The 22,215-nt window shown below is 38.7% G+C and overlaps 1 protein-coding gene across 3 annotated transcripts in view; it reads left to right on the forward strand.

The window, feature by feature from the left end:
- The first annotated feature begins 1,749 nt into the window (after window positions 1-1,749).
- The window catches only part of EPB41L2 (erythrocyte membrane protein band 4.1-like 2), a 124,357-nt gene continuing 103,891 nt past the window's right edge, over window positions 1,750-22,215 (forward strand). For 2 of the 3 annotated variants that reach the window (XM_006834667.1, XM_006834668.1), the window contains exons 1-2: window positions 1,753-2,244; window positions 3,231-3,443. In XM_006834667.1, coding sequence (XP_006834730.1) covers window positions 1,753-2,244; window positions 3,231-3,443 — 705 coding nt within the window. Of the gene's footprint in view, window positions 2,245-3,230; window positions 3,444-22,215 lie in introns of all 3 variants that reach the window. The other variant, XM_006834669.1, reaches the window with a different exon arrangement.

The raw sequence follows: 22,215 nt of genomic DNA on the forward strand, positions 1-22,215 counted from the left end.
TATAGTATTTGGTTTTATCTTCTCGAGCTGATCTTTGAAATTTTCTGTTCAGCTCTTGGACCTCTTCAATTCTTCCATTTGCTTTAGCTTCTCTATGCTGGAGAGAATGGGTAGTGACTGCTAATAGGTACTGGATTTCTTTTGGGGATGATGAAAATGTAAAGTTATGGTAATAGACAATTGTTAAGTTGCTAAGTGCCTCTGAATCAGTTCCAAGTCATAGTGACCCTGTATGGGGTTTCCAGTGAGTTTGAAGCACCAATCTTGCAGTTCAAATGGACCTGATGTTCGAGGGCTTATCCTAACCAGTGAATAGACTAAAACCCACTTAACTGTCAAGTTTAAGTTGGTGAGCTTTATGGTATATGAATTACAGCTCACTAAAAACTTTAAAGAAGTGTATTTTTGACCTGTTGAAGTTTGTATCACAGTTGGAGATTGTGGGGAAGTGTCCCATATAGACAGGAGGTGGTGGGGTGGGTCGGGTTGGGCAGGCAGACTGTAGCCCTTCACCATTGGCAGGAAGGAGCATGCTGATTCTCTCTCTGCAGTCCTTGAACGCTGCTGCCTTTCATGTCAGTGCTGCTGCTATGCCGTAAATAAGTGCTCTTGGTTTGTGTAAAATTTGGACAACATTTACTTTCCGATTTAATACAGATTTTGTTCTCTTCAGTTATGATAAGATCAAACATTAGATGTAGGTTTCCCATTCCTATCTTCACTTGGTTCAGAGTAGGGTCCCTGGGACCTACTTCTTATAATCACATATACAAAGAAAAAATGTGTTTGAGGAAGGGTAGAATGTAAGTTTGGAATTCCAAAATTTGCATTTTGCCTCTAGTTTGAGTACCTTTCCCCAAAGATTTTGACATTAGAACAATAATGGTGAATTATGGGATTTAACATTGGAATGAAAATCACATTCCCCTTTCCCCCAATTTAATTTTCTTCTTTAACAAATCTTAAATTATCCATTGAAGATTTGTTTTTATAATACCTGAAATTTATTTTGCCGATTTTGGTTGTTAATATGTGAAAATGTGTACCATTTTAATATTATTGAATAGAAGAGATGAAATCTAAACTCAGACTTATTGCCATCAAGTTGATTCTGACTCACAGTGACCCTGTTGTTGTTGTTAAGTGCCGTCGAGTCGGTTTCGACCCATAGCGACCCTGTACAGGGTTTCCGAGAGTGTAAATCTTTACGGGAGTAGAAAGCCTCATCTTTCTCCCACGGAGCAGCTGGTAGTTTCAAACCGCTGACCATAAGGTTCGCGGCCCGATTCGTAACCACTACGCTACCAGAGCTCCTTACAGTGACCCTGTACAGGAACAGAAACCCTTATTTTGTTCCCACAGAACGCCTGGTGGGTTGGAACTACTGACCTTGTGGTTAGCATTCCAATGCTTAACCCAAGTACTGCCCGGACGCCTCAGAACCAATAGAGAGAAAAGTAATTATCCTTAACAAAATTAGATTATTTTTCTTAGTTTCTGTTTATAACTTATTGAAGCAAAAGTAATCATTTTCTCTGTAGCCCTTAGTGATTTTAAGGTCTTTAGGTATAGAACCAGAATTAGATCGATTGTGATGCAAGCGTTGGTCTGATTCAAATGGAAATTCTGAAACTTAGAGTGGCAGAGTTTTCTCCTGTGCTTATGAATCTACTCTATCTTTAAACTCAAATTAGAAGAATTTGTAAAATAGCGTTTTATGGTTTTTCTTTCTTTTCAGAATAAGCTGTGATCATGACTACTGAAGTAGACTCTGCGTCTGAAGTGAAAAAGGAATCTGACCATTTAGGAGGAGATGCAACTAAGGAGAAACCTAAAGACGAAGAAGAAAATCAGCAGAATCAATCATCCCATCCAGAGGAGGAGAAAAGTTCCCAGGCACCTTCTGCAGCTGAAAGCCAAAGTAGTCCTCGCCGTCAGAAGAGAGAGAAGGATCCATCTGAGAGCAGGGGTATTTCTCGATTCATACCTCCATGGCTTAAGAAGCAAAAGTCATACAACTTAGTCGTGGCCAAAGATGGAGCAGACAAAAAGGAGCCTACACAAGATGTTGTTGAAGAACAGATCGTAGATAAAGAGGAATCTCTTCCAGAAGAAGAGAGGCAGGCCAAGGGTGATGCTGAAGAAGTAGCTCAGAGAGAACACCAGGAGCTTAAGGAAGACAAACCTTCAGTGCACATTGGTGAGGCACAGGTATGTATGGGAAGTGAGTGTCTGGAATTGAAAGTTCAAAGGCATAACCATATAACAAAAAGGATTTGCTTGATTTCAATTATAGCCAAATTTCTTGTATTGAAATGCTGCTTTGTGGTGCTGAGGGTTAATATGTTGGACTGCAAGGTCTGTTTGAACCACAAGGTCCGTGGTTCAAGCTCACCAGTCGCTCCTTGGAAACCCTATTTTATTTTATTTATTAAAATAAATCCTGTTTATTTTAGAGACCGGGTAGTAGATAACTTTTAGACTGCTGCCATTTCTTCTTTTAAGCAGAAGGCTCATTTATATACTTTGATTTTTTTAAAATTCTGAGTAGAAAGAAGTAGATTTGTTGGTGTGCATGTTTGTGCAATTTGATAACTTAAAGAAGTCTAGGCTTTGTCATCATTTGAAATTTTCAGTATAAATTTTGTTATTTGAAATGATGTTTAATGGCAGGATGTAGTGTCTTTCAGTCATTTAATCCTCAAATTACCAAACTGACAAATAAGATTTGGTGGTGGATTGAGGGGATCGGGGGATGTTAGAACTTGCTCTTCTTTCCGTGCCCTTTTCCAGTGAAATTTTGAAGTCTTAAAGTCTTATTGTTGGAGTCCTGATGTGGCGCTGTGGGCTAATGTGTTGGACTGCAGAGTTGTTTTGAACTGCAAGGTCAGCGGTTCTAACTCACTTGCTGCTCCTCGGAAACCCCTATATAGGTCGCTATGGGTTGGAACTGACTGGAAAGTACTTAACAACCTTTACAAGGTCTTGTCTTTAAGTGCAGGTGAGCCAGTTCCAATTCATAGCAACTTTGTATGGGGTTTCTGAGGAGTGGCTAGTGGGTTTGAACCTTTGAGCTTTCAGTTAGCAGTTCAGTGCTTATTATACAATGCCACACCAGAAGTCTTAGAGGCATTATAATGATCACATTTCTTGTTGAACATTTTTCTTTTAATTTTTGTCTTCTGCAGATGTGTTAATATTGTCATGAACTTAATGTTTTTCCTCAATAGCCTGCTGGAGAAGAAAGTAAGAAGAGAGAAGAGGAGGAGAAAGAAATTCAGGAAGAAAAACCAGAAGGAGAAGCAACAAAAAGAGAGACAAAAGAAGTACAAACTAGTGAGCAAAAAACAGAGAAGGAATCTCAAAAAGCCACAAAGAAGACCAAAGCTGTCCAGTGTAAAGTGACCCTCCTGGATGGCAGTGAATTCAACTGTGCCCTGGAGGTGAGACCGCGAGCTGGGGGAGAGCTGTCTGCATGTGTGGGATGGAAGTAAAAGTACAGCCTGCTCTCCCTTGTGGCAAGGCACACTGAATAGATTTTTGTGTTTTACTGAGTTCCTGTGAGCTAGTATATTAAAATTCTGTATTTAAAAACAAAAAAAGGAAGCATAAAAGAGGGCCATTTCTATTGCAGACAAGTTTTCCTGGCCTTAGTTAATCAGGGCCCATAGTCTGCCATTGGTACTGGCTAGGTGTACTGATTGGTGTCTTTTCTGATGCAGAATTGAGTAGTTTGCATGTTAACCTCTGTCTGTGTGAGGGGCTTTAATTGTGAAATTTGATCTGTAAACCTGAACCCAAGTGTCTTATCTTGAGACACAAAATTAAAAAAAAAAATGAGATCATTTGTTTAATTTCCATTCAGTTACAAAACACCTGTGATTTGCAAAGCATGCCTTCAATTAGCTCTGCTCCTTATAGAAAGCCAGTTGTAATCTGCTGAAGAGCTCTCAGCAGCTTATGCTGTTGTCATGCAAAAAAGTTTGTTGCTTTTCACAGCTGAAGTTCTTTATTTAGAAGGCACTGGAGTGCAAGGTCAGTTTGAACCCCAAGGCAAGTGCTTCAAACCCATCAGCTGCTCATGAACCATATACAAGGTCACTGTGGGTTGGAACCGACTTGACAGCACTTAAAAACAGCAGCAACAAGGCTAATACTAATAGCTAAGAAACCCTGGTAGTATCAGGAGCAGGACTCATGCAAGGTGCAAATCTACCAGTCGCTCCATGGAAAAGCTTTCTGGTTTTGCAAGACTCAGAGCAGACTCGATGGCACTTATACTAAAACAATATTAATAGCTGAGAAATCCTGGTGGCACAGTGGTTAAGTGCTTGGCTGCAAACCAACTAATAGCTAATATTTAGTGAAAAAATTAATGAAGAGCTTTAAATGGATTCATTCTCTCAATACAGAAATCCTGAGATAGATATTGTTATTGGTATTCCAAGCATTATTGTGGGAATGTAAGATTTTGAGAATTAAAAAACTTGTCCAAAGTTTCATAACTAGTGAGTCACTGAGCCAGGTCTTGGTGTGGTGTGCTATAGAATAATAATCTCTGGACTGCTAACCCCAAGATCAGCAGTTCAAACCAAGATCAGCCGCTCCTCAGAAACCATATGCCATGTTACTGAGTCAGAAATAATTCGATGGCACTTAACAACTACAACACTTTGACTGTGGAGCTCATTAGCCTGACAACAGAGCTACATTCTTTTACCTGCTACACATGGGACCTAGCTTGCTTATTTAAAATTCTGAAATATCATTCTCTTGTCTTTCTTTATGTTCTGCATTTGTCTCTATATTAATCTGCTGTTAATCTGTGAATGTTGTGTTAACGATTTATCCATGCAAATCTTTGTTACTCATTTTAACTTCTATGTGGTATTCCTTTGAATGATGAAGTATGGTTTATTTAGCCTTCTGCTGAGGCAGTTTTCTTTTTAAAATAATTATTATAAATAAATAAATATATGTACACACAACATATACAGATATATATATATATATATATATATATATATATATATAAAAATATAAAACAGGTGGGAGGCAGCAAGATGGCAGACTAGACAGAAAGGCTATAGCGAACACCCTCTACAACAAAGATGATGGAAAACCAAATGAGACAGATACACATGGTAGTCCTGGAACCTTGAAGTTCAGAAGTGGATTGAATACTTACTAGGAGAGAAAGCTGAACAGACACAACAAAAAGGGGACAGACTGGTGGGTGGCCTTTATCAGCTGATTATTCACGGCATAGTCAAAATTTTAAGCTTTTATGAATGGCTTCAGAGACAGGAAAACATATTGGCATTGCAGAAACATACTGGTGACTCCAGGAGATAAAAGGTGAATTTTGTTCTTGGAGCCCAGAGGAAAGGTCAAGGCTGGCCCCCACATGTGTTCAGCCCCAGGAAAGCTCCTGTTGTCCCAGAAGTTGGAGCTGCCAGGAGGTGAGTGCTGCAGTTGTTAGCCTCATTAAAGGTGGTGTGGGCAGCTATCCACATGAACTCTGTTTGGGTGGGCTCTGCTCCAAATCTACAGAGTTGGCCCTGGCTGTCCCTGGACTAGGCATCACTAGGAGAAGCAGCTGAATGGACATCTGGAGTGGGGATGGGGTGGGGTGGGCGGAGGGGTCAGGAAGGAAGGTAGAAAGAAGAATGGTGATCTTTGCTGGTTGGCCAGGCATGGCGTGACCGTCTTGAACTTTTGAGGGTGACATTGAAGGCAAGAGTAGGTGGTACAGAGACATTCTGCTTGTTGGTGGAGAGAAAGGTATTACTTTTTTTCTTGCACCCCATGTTACTCTGGTGACCAGAGGTGTAGCCGACCACCAGTTGCGTTCACTCCCAGTAAAGCTCCTGCTCTCCAGGCAGTTGGAATCACATCAAAGGGAGTTAGAACTAGCAGCATGAAGCCCAGCTCCTGGAGTCAGGTGTGACCTGCTCCAGACCTGCAGAGCTGGCTCTGGCCAGCCCTGGACTAGCAGAACCTCTCACCCTCAGCTGTCCTCTGGGATGGAAACACCCTGGTCCCCCAGCTTCCTTGGAGTCTGCATGAATTACTTTCAGATTGTGTGACCAGAACAAACGACACCTAGCTCTACAGGAAGTCCATATAGGGTCAAAACAGTTAACCTTCTCATTCCTTGCCCACCCACAACATGAGGTTCTTAGCTGGCTGGAGACCACAGAAATTTCTCCTCTCTGGTTCTGTCACCTGCCCTGCTTTTTGGCTTTCATTGTTTGTTTGTTTATTCTATTTTCCTCTTCTTCCTTTCCTTGCTATATATCCTTTCTATCTGTGGTTTCAGTTTTTCTTCTCTTTTTTTCCTGCTTCTCTTTGTAGATTGCTGCTACTAATTTCTTTTTCTTTTTCTTTACTGCTTTCTGGTCTCATTCCCTTTTACTTATTCCTCTCCATAATTTGTTTAGTTCTTTTTATTTTCTGCCTCTTAATTTTTTATAAATTTCCTCTCCCTCTTTCCTCTGTTTAGTTTTTGTATTCTTTTTCTAGCTGTTGCCTGCTTTTATTATCTTTTTTCTGCTAATATTTGTTTTCTTTCTCTCTTGTGTGTGTATTCTTTTCCTGCCTCGCTCGACAAGAGTCAAGTAGCAATTGTGTCTATACAGCCCAGCCACAGACATAACCCTGTACAATCCTCTACAATACATCAGGCAAGAACCAATTCCAGATGTTGTACACTGGGTAGTATACAAAACCCATTGTACACTGAACTGCGTGAACCAAGACCAGAAAATGGTGTATAATTAATCCCCTAATCTTACCCATCAGGAGGCAGTTGGTGAATTTATAATAGTACACCAACATACAGTCATGTGCTTAATACAAATACAACACAACTACAATGTCTTGAAAGCAACAATTTCTGTCACACAAACAAACAAGACAGAGTAGCTCAAACAAGTGACCAAGAAGCAGAGCTAAAAATCTTTTTGAGTTAACAAAACAAAGGCATTGATCAAACAAAAGAGATACAGGGCCAGAAGCAATTAAACCTACGTATAGAAATCCAGAACATTAATACTAAGATTTCAGAAAAGGACAATACCTTGTAAGGGCAAAAAATAGATATGAACCATTGGAACCCTAATAAGTGAGCTGAATTAGTGAGCTCTCAATATCAGTAAGTGAGAAGAATAATACGACAAAAAAAAAAAAAAAATCCAAAGAGAGCCTAAGATTCATTTGGGGCAATATGAAGAGGAATAACTTACAGGTGATCAGAATTCCAGACTAAGATGAGACAAAGGAAAGCACAGAAAAGATCGTTGAAGAGCTGCTGGAAAAGAAAATTCCTAAACATCATGAAAGACGAGGAGATAAGCATTCAAGAAATTGAGTGAAGCCCAAACAGGATAGACCCAAAATAAAAATCACCAAGATATATTATAATCACACTTTCCAAAATCACAGACAAGGAAAGAATTTGGGAGCATTATGGGAAAAATGAAGTTACCTACAAAGTGGACCCAATAAGATTAAGCTCTTAATTGCTCAGCAGAAACCATGCAGGCAAGAAGGCAATGGGGAGCCGTAAAAATAACTGAAAGAAAAAAATTGTCAACCAAAAATCATATACTTAGCCAAACACTCTCAAATAAGATGGTGAAGTTAGAACATTTCCAGAGAAACAAATTGAAGGAATTTGTAATAAACCAAGCCAACATTACAAAAAATACTAAAGGAAGTTTTTTGGACTGTGAACGATCAACAGTGGGCAACAACCTGAGGCTGATATACACAACACAATCCAGAGTTAAATCCAGTTATGTTGTTGTTGCTGTTGGGTCTGTTCCAACCCATAGCGACCCTGTATAGGGTTTCCGAGGAGCAGCTGGTGGGCTTAAACCACTGACCTTGCAGTTCAACAGCTTTGCAGTCTGGCACATTAACCCACAGCGCCACACCAGAAATATGCAAAGTAAAACAAATCTACAAGACTTAAAAATAGGGAATGAGAGGTAACAATTTGTAGTGAAGACGCTACAAAGCAAAAAGAGGGAAAAGTATAGTTACAGACCTTCCAAATGACAAGTAGGCTTCAAGATAAAACAGATTGTTTTAAACTGGTAAATTACAGAGTAACCCCAAAGAAAGTTAGTATACCTTCATATCAAGTCACACAATGGTATTTTAAATACCATCAGGGTCACCCATGGTGGACAGGTTTCAGATGAGCTTCCAGACGAAGACAGACTAGGAAGAAAGAGTGACGAACTACTTCCAAATATTTAGTCACTGAAAACCTTATGAATCGAGAGAAACACTTATCAGATATAGTGCCGGGAAATGAGCCCTTCAGGTTGGAAGGCACTCAAAATGCCACTGGGGAAGAGCTGCCTCCTCAAAGTAGAGTTGACTGTGAAAATGCGAATGGAGTAAAGCCCGTGGAACCTTTATTTGTTGATGGGGCACAACTCAAAATGAAGAGAAACAGCTGTAAACATTCATTGAAAATTGGAACATGGAATGTATGAAGTATGAATCTGGGAAAATTGGAAGTGGTCAAAAATGAAATGGAACGCATAAACATTGATATCTTAGGCATTAGTGAGCTGAAATGGACTGGTATTGGCCATTTGGAATCTGACAACCACATAGTGGTATTAACTGGGCTTCCCTGTAGGTGCATGGATATTATCCTATCACAGACAGCATTGTACCTTATGACTGATCTGGATATGTCAACAAACTGACAGGCGAGTGTTGGAAAATCTAGAACTATAAAAGGTCATTAATGAAAAAATAGGACAACCTTAGGGGCTGTAATACATGGCATAAATACACTATCAAGTATAGCTAAAAATATACAAACTTCTACAAGACAAAATAGATGACTGGAATTTCCTAAAGATCAGACACTGATGTGCATTGAAAGGTTTCACCAAGAGTAAAAAGAGAGCCCAGTGACTGGGAAATTTTTTTTGCAATGTCATATGCAGGGGACTTAATCTCTAAAACTTCCAGGAAACTACAGCATCTCTACAGGAAAAGGATAATGTATTCCAATTAAAAAATGGACAGAGGACATGAATAGATGCTTACTTCTTCAAGGAAGACATATAGGTGGCCTACAAACCAGAAGAACTTAGACCAGAAGAACTAGATTGTGCTCACTGTCAACTACTACCAACTGCTTTGAAAGAGATCACATTAGAAGGTGCTTGATAGAGTGACGGAAAATTACATAAAACAAAAACACCAGATTTGCTGGTCAGAAAGAGACTGGAGGAACCCGAGGCTGTGGTCCGTAATCACCTACCCTTCAGGTCTGGAAAGGAAGCTACCCTTGTGGCCCCATCTTCAGTCAAGCAGCAGATAGTTATATAGGGAGGGGACAGCAACACTAGTAAGGTATGTTCACCATGGAGTGGTCAATCATTCAAAATCCAAAGGGCAACACTTGGTTAAGGAAGAAGTTGAGAAGGAATGGGAAGGAGGGTGGAATGGAAATAGGAAGCAAAGGTAGGAAGTGGGATAGCTCTGGTTGCATTGAGAGTGATTGTAATTATCTCAAAGTATATGATTTTTGAATATGAAACTGATGATCTTGTCTGTAAACTTCACTCAGTTAACAATAAAAAGTTAAATATGTAGCAACATTACTAATTTGGCAACATTTATGTGTACAGTTTAATGATACCAGTTACATTAACCATGTGGTCTAATGCACAGCCTTTAAAATATACTACTCCCAGTTTCAGTAAACATTATTGTGCATCGTTCCTTGTTTACGTATGCAAGGGTTTTCTTCAGGGTAGACACTTGATAGTGGAATTGCTAGGTTGGTGTGATGCAGTTTCTTCACTTTCTCAGTTACTGCCAAGTGATCTCCAAGTTGTCCAAGTAATCTTTACGTACAACTTTATATTTCTACCACTATTCATTTCACTAATCAGATGGATCTGAAATAATTGTCTTCGCTAGGTGTCATCAAGTTTGTTCTGATTCCCAGCGACGCTAGGAAACCTTGTTCAGTCCCGTACCCGCCTCATAATTCTTATGCTCCAACCCATTGTTGCTGTCTCTGTGTCAGTCCTCTTACTTGGAGCCTTGTTCTTTATCATTAATCCTCCACTTTACCAAGTGTGGGGTTCTTTTCCAACAAGTCCTTCTGACAGTATGTTCAAAGAAGGTGAAACAACATCTCACTCTCTTTGCTTCTAAGGAGCATTCTGGCTGTACTTTTTCCAACATACAAGAACAGACTCTTCTTTTGGCATTCCATGGTACTGTCAATATTCTTTGCCTACACCATAATTCAAATGTGTCATTTCTTCTGCGATCTTCCTTATTCATTATTTAGTGTTGTTGTTTTAAGTGTCGTCGAGTCAGTGCCGTCCCATAGCGACCTTGTCTAGGGTTTCCAAGGAGTGACTGGTGAGCTTGAAGCACTGACCTTGTAGTTCAAACAGCTTTGCAGTCTGGCACATTAACCCACAGTGCCACACCAGTATTTAGTGTACTGCTATAAAAATAAAAGTTTATGGACAATATATTAGCTTGCTGAGTATATCACTTCCCCATTCAAGTATTAAGCAAAAGGGAATTTGAGTTACTTTATTGATGTTATCCTGTAGCAGATTTTATGTACCAGAAGTCCATTTGCATTCACAGGCTGTAATTCAGTAATAATCATAACTACTGCAACAATGCAGAAGCTATAGGTTGTATTCTCTATTAATTCATTTCCATTTTATCTATGTTTTCTTCCTGTTTGGCTTTCTGATTGTTTGTACAGTTAGCATGGATCTGTTACTCATCAGGTCTGCGTATGAGTGGAACTCCTAGGATAGCTGTCACGTGGTCTGAGTTCCCTCTGGCTTCTTGATTCCAGAACTGATCTTAGACAGATTGGGTGATGTGCTGATGCTGCTTATCTGTGGTTTTGTAGTTGTATACAGGAAATCAGTGTCTGGGAACTGTTTGGAGAAGTATGTTGTGTGAAACCCTGGCTATTAATAACTTGGACACACTCAAGAAGGGTGAATACAACATGGTAATTACAAAAATATGTTGGTTTGGGAGACTAGATTTGTTTTTCCTTTTTTACTGTTATTAAATATATTATTTCTATCAGACTTCTCAGATGGGTATAGTGTTCGTTCTTTTTGTATGTATGCAGGGCTAATGTTCAGTGAGACCTGGTTATAGCATGCCCATTGGAGAGGACATAATTGTCTTCATTTATGTTATCTAAAGCATAGAGGGTACTGGAAGCATGTCCTTTACAGGAAGTCATGAGGAGATGGTTATGGCCTGGCTTTCTGAGACCTTATAGCAAGGGTTGTATGAGGTTCTAGAAGGCTTCACGTGTCAGGAGGAAAAAATTGAAAGTGATCCTGCAGCAAAATGAGCTGGGGATTAATGGGCCAGAGATTGTAAAGCCATTGGTATACATGACTTAGTGTACTTGAAAATACTATGCAGTTGCCTGCTAGAGTTAACCCTGAGTACCTTTGGCCAGAGACTTCCAAAGAAGTTCCTGGTTTAAACTATGTAATGTATGTGTTACAGTACTAAACATTTAAAAAAAAATCAAGAACCATAATTTTCTGAAGAACTTTTTGTTTGTTTGGTATCCTAATATCTGCTTCCTAGATTACATACGAATAAATAGATGTATACATACTTGCATGCATCTACCCATTATTCTCACCTCTTCTTCCCCATTGCTCCACCTCTCCACCTCCATTCTTCTGTGGGCCACCTGAGTATTCTGCGTCTGAAGCAGAGGAGTTAAACTCAGGTGAAGGCTGACCAAGAGACCAAGGCAGCCTTGTTTTCATCTCTGTTCTTTTGAGTAAAGAGAGTATATGTCAATATTAAGTAGATAAAAAAGTTTTTCACTGACAAAATCTGCTGTGATTGTGTTGCTGTTGTTGGTAGGTGCAGTCAGGTCAGTTGTTCCTGTACCGTCCTCTCAAATGTTACATTTGGGCCCATTGTTGCTGCCACTGTGTTTCTTAGAAGCTGGAAATAATAAATGAGTACAACTGCTAGATAACAGAACATTTTAAAAGAATGATTGTAGCTAAGTTTGAAAAATAATATGGAAATGGTTTGACTTCAATTAATGTTATTTTTGGCGTAAGTAACAATAGGTTTGCTGCATCAGTTTGATCCAGTGCCTAGTCTATCTGCATTTGTTCTAAATTTTTATTTTGTGCTAAGTACTTTTTCAATGTTATTTGCTTTTGAGCATAGAGAAGCTAAAAGCAACTGGGAGAAATAATGATGCAACAGAGCTGAATAGAAAATTTCAAAGGGCAGCTCAAGAAGTTAAAGTATTACAATGAAATGTGCAAAGAATAGGAGTTGGGAAACCGAAAGGGAAGATGCTGCTCAGTATTTCTCAAGCTGAAAGAACTGAAGAGTCAATTTAAGCCTCAACTTGAAAATATTGAACGATTCTGAGTGCTATAGGATAAGGGATGGATGGCCAACCATAAAGTTGGCAGTTCAAACTCATCAGCTTGTCCTTGGAAACCCTACACAGGGTTGCTATGAATTGGAACCAACTTGGTGGCACTTAACAACAACAGACAACATGAGCAAAATACTGGATTATGCAGAAAGCATCAGAAGAAGCTGGAAGGAATACAGACTCAATGTGCCAGAAAGAATCGAATGATACTCAGCCATTTCAAGAGGTAACATATGATCAAGAATCAATGATATTAAAGGAAGTTCAAACTGCACTGAAGGCATTGCTGAAAAACAAGGGTCGTGGAATTATGGAGTACATACTGAAATATTTCAACAAATTGATGCAGTACTGCAGGGGCTCACTTATAGATGCCAAAACATTTGGAAGACGGCTGCTTGGCCAACTGATTGGAAGCGATCCTTATTTGTGCCCATTCTAAAGAAAAAAAAGTGATCCAATGGAATGTCTAAATCATCAAACAATATCATTAATATTGTTGTTATTGTTGCTAAGTGCTGTCGAGTCGATTCCGACCCATAGCGACCCTGTACAGGGTTTCCGAGGCTGTAAATCTTTATGGGAGCAGAAAGCCTCATCTTTCTCCCGTGGCATAGCTGGTAGTTTCCAATTGCTGACCTTGAGGTTCACCGCCTGATTTGTAACCACTATGCTACCATTGGTAGCGTAGTGGTTACGAATCGGGCTGCGAACCTTAAGGTCAGCGGTTCGAAACTACCAGCCGCTCCGCGGGAGAAAGATGAGGCTTTCTACTCCCGTAAAGATTTACAGCCTCGGAAACCCTGTACAGGGTCGCTATGGGTCGGACCCGACTCGATGGCACTCAACAACAACAACAATGCTACCATTATATGCAAGTAAAATTTTGCTGAAGATAATTAAAAAGACATTTTAAAATTATCTTCACCAAAATTGGATTCTGGTCCAAGCTGCAGGGAGCTGATAGAAATTCAATGTAGATTCAGAAGAGGATATGGAATGAGGGATATTGTTGATGTCAGATGGATCATAGCTAAAAGCAGAGAATACTAGAGAGATTTTACTTTTGTTTTATTGACTCTCTAAAGGCAATCATAAAAAACTATGTGGATCATAGACTGTGGATAGCATTGCAAAGAATGAGTATTTCAGGACACTTCATTGTGCTCATGAGGAACCTATACATAGACCAACAGGCACTTGTTCAAACAGAAAGAGGAGCTCCTGACTGGTTGAAAATCAGGAAAGGTGTGAGCCAAGGTTGTATCCTTTCACTGTACTTCCTTAATCTGTATGCTGAGCAAATAATCCAGGAAGCTGGGTTATATGAGGAATTCCTGCATCAGTATTAGATGAAGAATCATCACCACCTGCAATATTCAGGTGACACAACCATACTTGGCTTGTTTAAATAATGTCCTCATAAATGGAAGAGTAATTGAAGTTCTCAAAGACTTCATTTTGCTTGAGTCCACAATCAACACTCATGGAAGCAGCCGTCATGAAGACATTTTAAAAGTGTTAAAAAGCAAAGATGTCAGTTTGAGGACTGAGGTGTACCTGAGTCAAGTAATGATATTTTTAATCACTTCATATTTATTTGAATGTTGGTCAATGAATAAGAAAGACTGTAGACAATTTGATGCATTTGAATTAATCTGTTGTTGTCGTAATTGTTAGGTGCCATCAAGTAGGCACTGACTCATGTGACCCTATGGACAATAGAATGAAACACTTCCTGGTCACACACCAATGTCAAAATCTTCTGTTACTGACGGTGTTCCACTGGTTTTCAGTGATTAAATACTCAGGCGTAGCACCCTGGCTCTCCTTCTTTCTGGTCTTTGTCTAGAAGCTCAGCTGAAACCTATCCAATGTGGGTGACCCTGCTGGTATTTAAAATACCTGTGGTATAGCTTCCAGCATCACAGCAACACTCAGACCACCACAGTACAACAAACTGACAGATGAGTGGTGGTGAATTATTCCATTATGAAAGAATATTGAAAGTTCCATGGACTGCTAGAACAACAAACGGATCTGTGTTGGAAGAAGTAAAGCTAGAATGCTCCTTAGAAGTCCAGATGGCGGGATTCTGTCTACTGTTCTTTGGACATGTCAGGAGGAATCAATCCCTGGAGAAGGACTTGATGATTAGTATAATGGAGCATCAACGAAAAAGAGAAGACTCACAACAAGGTGGATTGACAGAGTGTTAGCAACAGTGGGCTCAAACATAACAATTGTGAGGATGGCAGGATTGGGCACGGATTCATTTTGTTGTGTCTAGCTAGGGTCACGATGAGTCAGAACTGACTTGACAGCCCCAACAACTTTTTCACTGTAGTGAGTTCAAATTACAGTTAACATTCGACAGTAATTTTCTCTTGATAATGAAATATCAAACATATTTTGAAACAAACCTCAAGTTTTCAGATTAAGTGTTCTTAATGAAGAAATTTTATACTTCATTTCTTGTCTCTGATATTTCTGTTCACATTCCATAAAACATTTGAATGGTATATGACACACTTTTCTGTTAGGATCTTCATTTTGATAATACTGGACTTTTGAATTAACTCTTGTAGTATCTCTGTGAAAGTCATTTACATACTCAGCGTGTTGAAACGTAACAGGACTTTTGCCTGGAAGGAAAACTACAGAAAGCTTTAGTTGATGCTATGGATATGAGTCCGGAGAGCTAGGTTTACTTTTCTTTTGGCTCTTTGGGTGTCATGGCGAAGTTACTTCCTTTCTTTTCTTGTATTCTCAGATTGCAAAGTAAGAGTGAAAACACTTGCTTCCTCTATTTCTAGGACTGAGCTAGTAATACTATAGCTGATAAGTCTGTATATATATAATTAAAAGTCTGAAAATAAATGTGAAAAGTTCCTGTAAGACTTAGAAGCATGAGTGATTGTGTATTTTGAGTTAAAGTTACTCACATTTTCCTCTGGCATCTGAAAGTTCCCACGTGTTGATTTTGTCTGAGAATTGAGGGCATTGTTTCTGCCCACACAGGAATGTCCGTACCATTTTTCTTAGTGCTATGAATAAAGCTATCAGAATGTAGCTTTATTCACTCACTTCGTCAGTGTTCTGATAAAAAAATATTTATCAGAAAGAAAAATGTGTCAAGGTCTTCTACAATTTCTTATGTAGAGTATGGGTCCTAGAAATCCAATTTGATATTACTGTTTTCAAGTGTGTTTTATTTTTCTTGTTTGCTCATATCTGCATTCACCTTTCAAGACTGGTTTTCCAGATGTCTGGTACTGACCTTTTACAACGTTTACTCGTTAAATAGCTTCAATATCTACATACTTGTAGAGATGTTGGAATGTTGTCATACTATAAAATCCTATAACATAGTGATAAATTTGAATATGATTTAGGAACTGTTTGATGAGTTAAGTCCTGGTAGTGTATTTATTTAGTGAGCTATTGGGCTGCTTGCTAACTGTAATCTTTGTGGTTCAAACCAGCTAGCCTCTTGTTGGGATAAAGATGGGCTGTTTTTCTCTATACTGATTTAGTCTCAGAAACTGTATGGAACATTCTATTTTGTTCTATAGGGTCATTATGAGATAGAATTGACTTGACATGGGTTTAACAGTTGAAGTAATTTAGCTACACTAGTATATTTGTATTGTGTGCAATTATTTATTCTCTTGGAATAGATGCAGATGAAATGTCCATGTACAGCTGTTTGTCAGTGCATCCCTTTTGTTTATAAAAGGATTTAAGTTGGCAATTCTATAAAATAATTTAATTTTTACAAAGTGAGGAAAGACTACCATGCCCTTTATGTGGTAGGATATATTGGTCAAGATTGAGGAACATAAGGGCTTCAAAGGAACCGAGTGTGCCTCTTACTTATCTGGGCAGTCAGTCCTCTGTTAGCATTGACCTCAGATTATCTTCTAATCTATCACCGCTGGATTTTGTGAGCCTTCCTCTATCGCCCAAATACTTCTAGTTGTCTGTCCTTCTTTCAAGTTTCCACCTCGAGCATCTATGTATGTTATTTTCCTCATCTACATGATTCCTTCCTGTCTTTTCATGTCCAACTCATATCCACCTCACAGATAACTTTTTTCTTATGAATTTGTTTGCACCATTAATATGACAATCTTGCACTGTCTTGTGCAAGACTCTCTTGTGTTGCGCAGCTGTTCAACTCTTGCACTTTTTAGTGGTTTTCATGCTTGTTTATATTGTTTGGATTGTTACTTGAGAAAAAGAACTCTTTTCTTGCTTCGTAGGACATTAATGTAGGACTTGGCCGATAGTTGTTAAGTGTCTCTTAGGTCGGTTCTGACTCATAGCTGCCCTATATAAGGTTTGAGTAACTGGTGAGTTTGAACCTCCAACCTTGTGGTGCAAACCTACCTTGCTGTCCAGTGCTAGTATTACAGAGTTCTACTTTGACACACATGGGGTTGACAGGAGTCAGAATTGACATGATGGTAACTGATTATGGCTTACTGCTCATACAAAGTAGTAATGGTTGATTCATTTTCCTCTACTTTCCTGTACATTTATAACACTTTCATACACCTTACTTGAGTTAAATGATGGAGTTCTTCTTGATTCCCTCCAATTTGAAAAGAGAGATTTTTATTTGTGTATGTGTTGTCAAGTGCTGTTGAGTTGCACCCAACTCATAGTAACCCTGGATAGGATTTCTGAGGAGTGACTGGTGAGTTTGAACTGCTGACCTTGTGGTTCAAACTGACCTTAGGGTCCAGTGTTTATCCTAAGGCATCACACCAGGGCTTCTTATTTGTGGACCCTTGGATGATTTCTGTTTGTGTCCACTCCTGGACAGAATGTTAAATGTTTAGAAGCAGCAGGCTAACTTTTTATAAATATACTTCAAGGGCTTAAGTAAATGAAAACAATTTATTAAATATCTACAAGGGCCGAGGAGCTGGGCTAGATATGAGAGTGATACTGATGTGAATAAGATGTGACCCTGGCTCTTTAGTGGTTCACAGCTTAGAATGGAATGCATACTCCCAGAAGCATCCGCGTTCTCCGTTCACTGGGAGTTGCAGTAGGCATCTTCAGGCAGCTTGATGGCTGACTAGGAACACACTGGGTTTGAGAAGGAAAACAGGTTTACTATCTAACTCCCTGCCTCTTTCTTCTAGTAATGTCAGCTTTTCTTTCACAGTTCTTATTTCTCAGTAGTCAAGAAATTCTAACATATACTTTCCCCCCCTCTATTTTATCCACTTTCGGTTTGAAAATTTGTACATTGTCTATTTTGCCTGTATATTAGTGGCACTTGAAAAGTGTAGAAAGGACTTTGACAGCATCTTCTGTGAGCAACCTACTTGACATCATTTGTAAGGTAACATACTTCTCGTATTGGTCCTTTCTAAAGTATTCTGTCATGTAGGCTAATGAAGGCCATGGGAATTTACCACTGTAATTTTTTCCTTTTACCAGAGGGTACTAGTAGAATAGGAGCCAGATCTTTAAATTCTTTCTGTTTTGGAATGAAAATTATTTGAGCACTGAGTAGGGAGGGTTAGGATGGTGAGAAAGGTCATTTTCAGAATAAAATGTGTACTTTAAAAATCTGTGTGGACACATTTTTCTCACTCTTTAAAATATGTAGTCATTAAAATTTTAAATTACTTTCTCATCCAACACCAAAAAATACAGCATTTATTGTACTTATTCTGTTCAGAATCTCTTAGTTCTCATCACTGTTTTGTTTTTTTTTTAACTAAACTGTTCAGATCTCTCTTGAGAACTTAATGATAGTTTTTGTTTGTCAAACATAAGAATATTTTGTCCTAAATAGTCTCCCCGCTGCCCCCCCCCCCCCCTTACTCTGGTTTCCTTTGAAATTGCAGGTAGTTAGGGGCACTGTGGTGACCAGGGTGTGGGATCTTGTCTCTCTCTACTTGTGAGTGTGATTTAATATATTTCATCAGCGCTGGACTGTTCTTTTACTCATCTTTTCCTCTGCAAATGGATGGACATATACTCTGTGGCCCAGATAAACATCGACTGAATTGATTGTCATCTTTACAGCACTGTAATGTTTTTGTAATATCATTTGGCGCTCATAGACATTAAATCCAATATAACCAATATTAAAATAAAATGTCTAAAAAAGTCTAGAAATATTCGTCAGGTTGGTAGTTTAATATTTGCTTATTTTGATTGTAACAGAGGATTATACACCGGCTCTTTTAAAAAACTAGGAGTGTTATTTAAAGCTCCTTTTTTTTCTCTTCAGTTTCCATTTTCCAGAGACACTTAGTTTGCTTGAGTTGCTTTAACCAACTAATGTAAAATGGGTGGCTTTAACATTCTGGCGAATAAAAGTTCAAAACAGGACATTTGGCACGTTGGTTTCTGTTTAGTGCTTTGACACCAGAACTGTTGCATGATTGTCCCCTACGTTCTGGTGGCTGCTGACAGTTCTTGGTGTTCCTATACACGTATGCACTTGCTTCATCACATTATCTGTCTTCCCCTCAGTGGAACACTCTTTCTGTGGCTTTTCTTCCCTTTTACAAAACACCAGTCATGTAGAATTACAATGACTCCTGTATATGGCTTACCTGATAATGTTTTCGAAGACAGACCCGATGTCCCCAAGAAAAAGGTCCCATCATGGGTCCAATCCACAGCAGGCACTTGATAACAAAAAGGTTCATACTGCTTATGAACCTAACTGTACCTCAATAATTTTAAACAATTGAGGTTGAGCCTGATATTGTGCATCTAGTCTCATCATTCACAGAGAGAGGAAACTTAATCTTAGTCTTATTGTGATCTGTTTGTGATTTTCATTGATATCTCCCACCTTATTTCTGCCTGCAGTCTAAAGTGAATTGAATAGGAAGGTTCTAATTAGCACAAAAACACTGTATGAGCCATATATCAAAATCCCCTCTAAGCAAGTGCTTGGTGGTGTTAGTAGGTGCCCTCAAGTTGATTCCGATTAAAGTGGTCCTCTGCTTAACAGAATGGAATATTGCCCAGTCCCATGCCATCCTCACAATTGTTACATTTGATCCCATTGTTAACTGCCATTGTGTTACTCCATCTCATTAGGGGTCTTCCTCTTTTTTTTTTGCTAACCCTCAAGCATGATGTCATTTTCTGCGGACTGATCCCTCCATATACTTGTCAAAAGTAGGGCAGACCAAGTATTGCCATCTAATGCTTCTAAGGGGAGCATTCATGGCTGTACTTCTTCCAAGACAGATTGCTTGTTTTAAGCAGTCCATGGTACTTTCAATATTCTTCTCCAACACCGTAATTCAAATGCATCCGTTTTTCTTCAGTAACATTAGGATTATTTCTTAAGCGTATGCTGCCTCTTGAAATGGTTGAACATCGACCATTGCTTTTGGTATGCTGACTTTGTGTATACCTTTCATCTTCTTTTGATGCATTCTGTATCATTCATACTGAATCCTTCAGTATGCAAATTGAGGTTTGCATTTTTCCCCACAATTCTTTCAGCTTGAGAAATGCTGAGCATGTTCTTCTTTTTGTTTTGTTTTTCTAATTCCACATCTTTTCACATTTCATTAGAATACTTGACTTTGTCTTTTCCAGTTGCCCTTTAAATGTTCAGTTCAGCTGTTTGACTTCTCATTTCTTTCATTTACTTTAGCATGTCTGCACTGGAGAGCAAGTTTCAGAGTCTCTTCTGACATTCATTTTGGTCTTTTCTTTATTTCCTGTCTTTTTAATGACCTTTAGCTTTCTTCTTGTATGATGTTCTTGATGTCATCCCACAGCTCTTTTGGTCTTTGATCATTAGTGTCTAATGCATCAAATCTGTTCTTGAGATGGTCTCTAAATTCAGTTGGGCTATGTTCAAGGTCATATTTTAACTCTGGCGGACTTGTTTTAATTTGTTCAGCTTCATCTTGAGTTTGCATATGAGCAAAATTATTATCTGTTGCATAGTCTGCCTCTGGCCTTGTTTTGACTGATGATATCGAGCATCTTCATCATGTCTTCCTACAGATGTAGTTAGTATGATTCCTGTATATGCCATCTGGTTAGATCCATGTGCTTAATCGCCTTTTGTGTTGTTGAGAAAAGGTGTTTATGTACAATATATAAGTCATTGGTCTTACAAGTTTCTATCATGTGGTCTCTGCCATCAATCATTTCTATCAACAAGACCTATTTTCAAACCACTTATTATTCCTCTTTGCTTTCAAATTTCACATTCTAATCACCAGTAATTATCATCAGAGCATCTTGATTATATTTGTAAGTAATTTCAGATTGAAGATGTTTGTTAGAATGCTTCAGTTTTAACATCACTGGGCTTTAGTATTTGGTGCATACATTTGAATATTAACTGGTCTTCCGTGTAGACAAATAGATATTATCTTATCAGAGACAGCTTGTACTTCAAGTTGCATCTTGAAATTTTTTTGATGATGAATGTGACAACATTTTTCTTCAATTTGATGTTAGGCATAGTAAACCCTATGATTGTTTCATTCAATATGACCAGTACCAGTCAATTTCAACTCACTAATGCTTAGGATATTAGTGAGTTCTGTTGTGGTACTTATAGGATAATAAACACTGAACCTCATGGTTGGTTGAACCACAAGGTCAGTGGTTCAGACTCACCAGCCACTCCTCAGAAACTCTATACAAGGTCACTATGAGTTCGGAACTGACTCGAAGGCAAATAACAACAACAATGCCTAAGACAGCCCTGTTTATGCCTACCATGTCATTTTTGATGACTTTCAATTTTCATAGATTCATGCTTTGTACATTCCATGTTCCAGTTATTATATACGTTTGTAGCTGTTTCTTTTCAATTTGAGTTGTGCCCCCAACAGCAAATGAAGATCCTGAAAGCTTTACTCCACGCACGTCATATCTTCATCTCTGCTTTGAGTTAGGCAGCTCCTCCCCAGTTGTATTTTGAGGGCCTTCCAACCTGAGGGGCTCGTCGTTGATATTTATAAGATTTTCAGTGGTTATTTGTTTGGAAGCAGTCTGCCTCTCCTTCCAGGTTTGTCTTAGTGTGGGAGTTCTGTTGAAACCTGTCTACCATGTGTGACTCTACTGGTACTTAAAACACCAGTGGCATTTGCTTCCAGCATCACAGCAAAACTCAGGCCACCATAGTATGTCCACCTGAGAAACCAGTAGTGGTCTAGGCAGATAGCTTATGTATACTGTGCTAGTCTGGTGTGATGCTTAACAACAACAACTGAATTCTGCTACTTGGGAATGGAACTTAGTGTCTTAAAAATAACATTTAAATGATTAATGTGCTTTCCATCTGAACTTGATACCAGCCTCTATTATCTCTAAATATTTTTATCCCTTTTTCATATCTTTAGTGAAATTAAAGTATTTCAAAGAGTTCTGTCAAGTCTTCCTTTTCAACAAGAATAACATAAAAGATAAACAAGAAGAGCTTGGATTTCAGTTATTAAAATGTGTGTTAAGACTAGTTTGATGAGCTCAGTGATGGCATTTAATATTTATGAAAAAACTGAAAGTTAAGGAAATCACGTTTCCATAGAATTAAAAAAAATCTGAGTATTTAAATATATTTTGTGTTCAGGAATACTTTTTTTTTTTTAATGTGTTATTGTGAATTATTTGATAGTTTATATGGGGGAACATTAGTTTTACATTCATCCTATTGTATATCGTTTCATTGCCATGGTTACAATCCCCTACATGCACCATCAGCCAACCAAAGAGTATACACTGCAAGCCTGCCCCCC

This window comes from Chrysochloris asiatica, unplaced genomic scaffold (assembly GCF_000296735.1).
Source record: "Chrysochloris asiatica unplaced genomic scaffold, ChrAsi1.0 scaffold00013, whole genome shotgun sequence".
NCBI lineage: Eukaryota > Metazoa > Chordata > Mammalia > Afrosoricida > Chrysochloridae > Chrysochloris > Chrysochloris asiatica.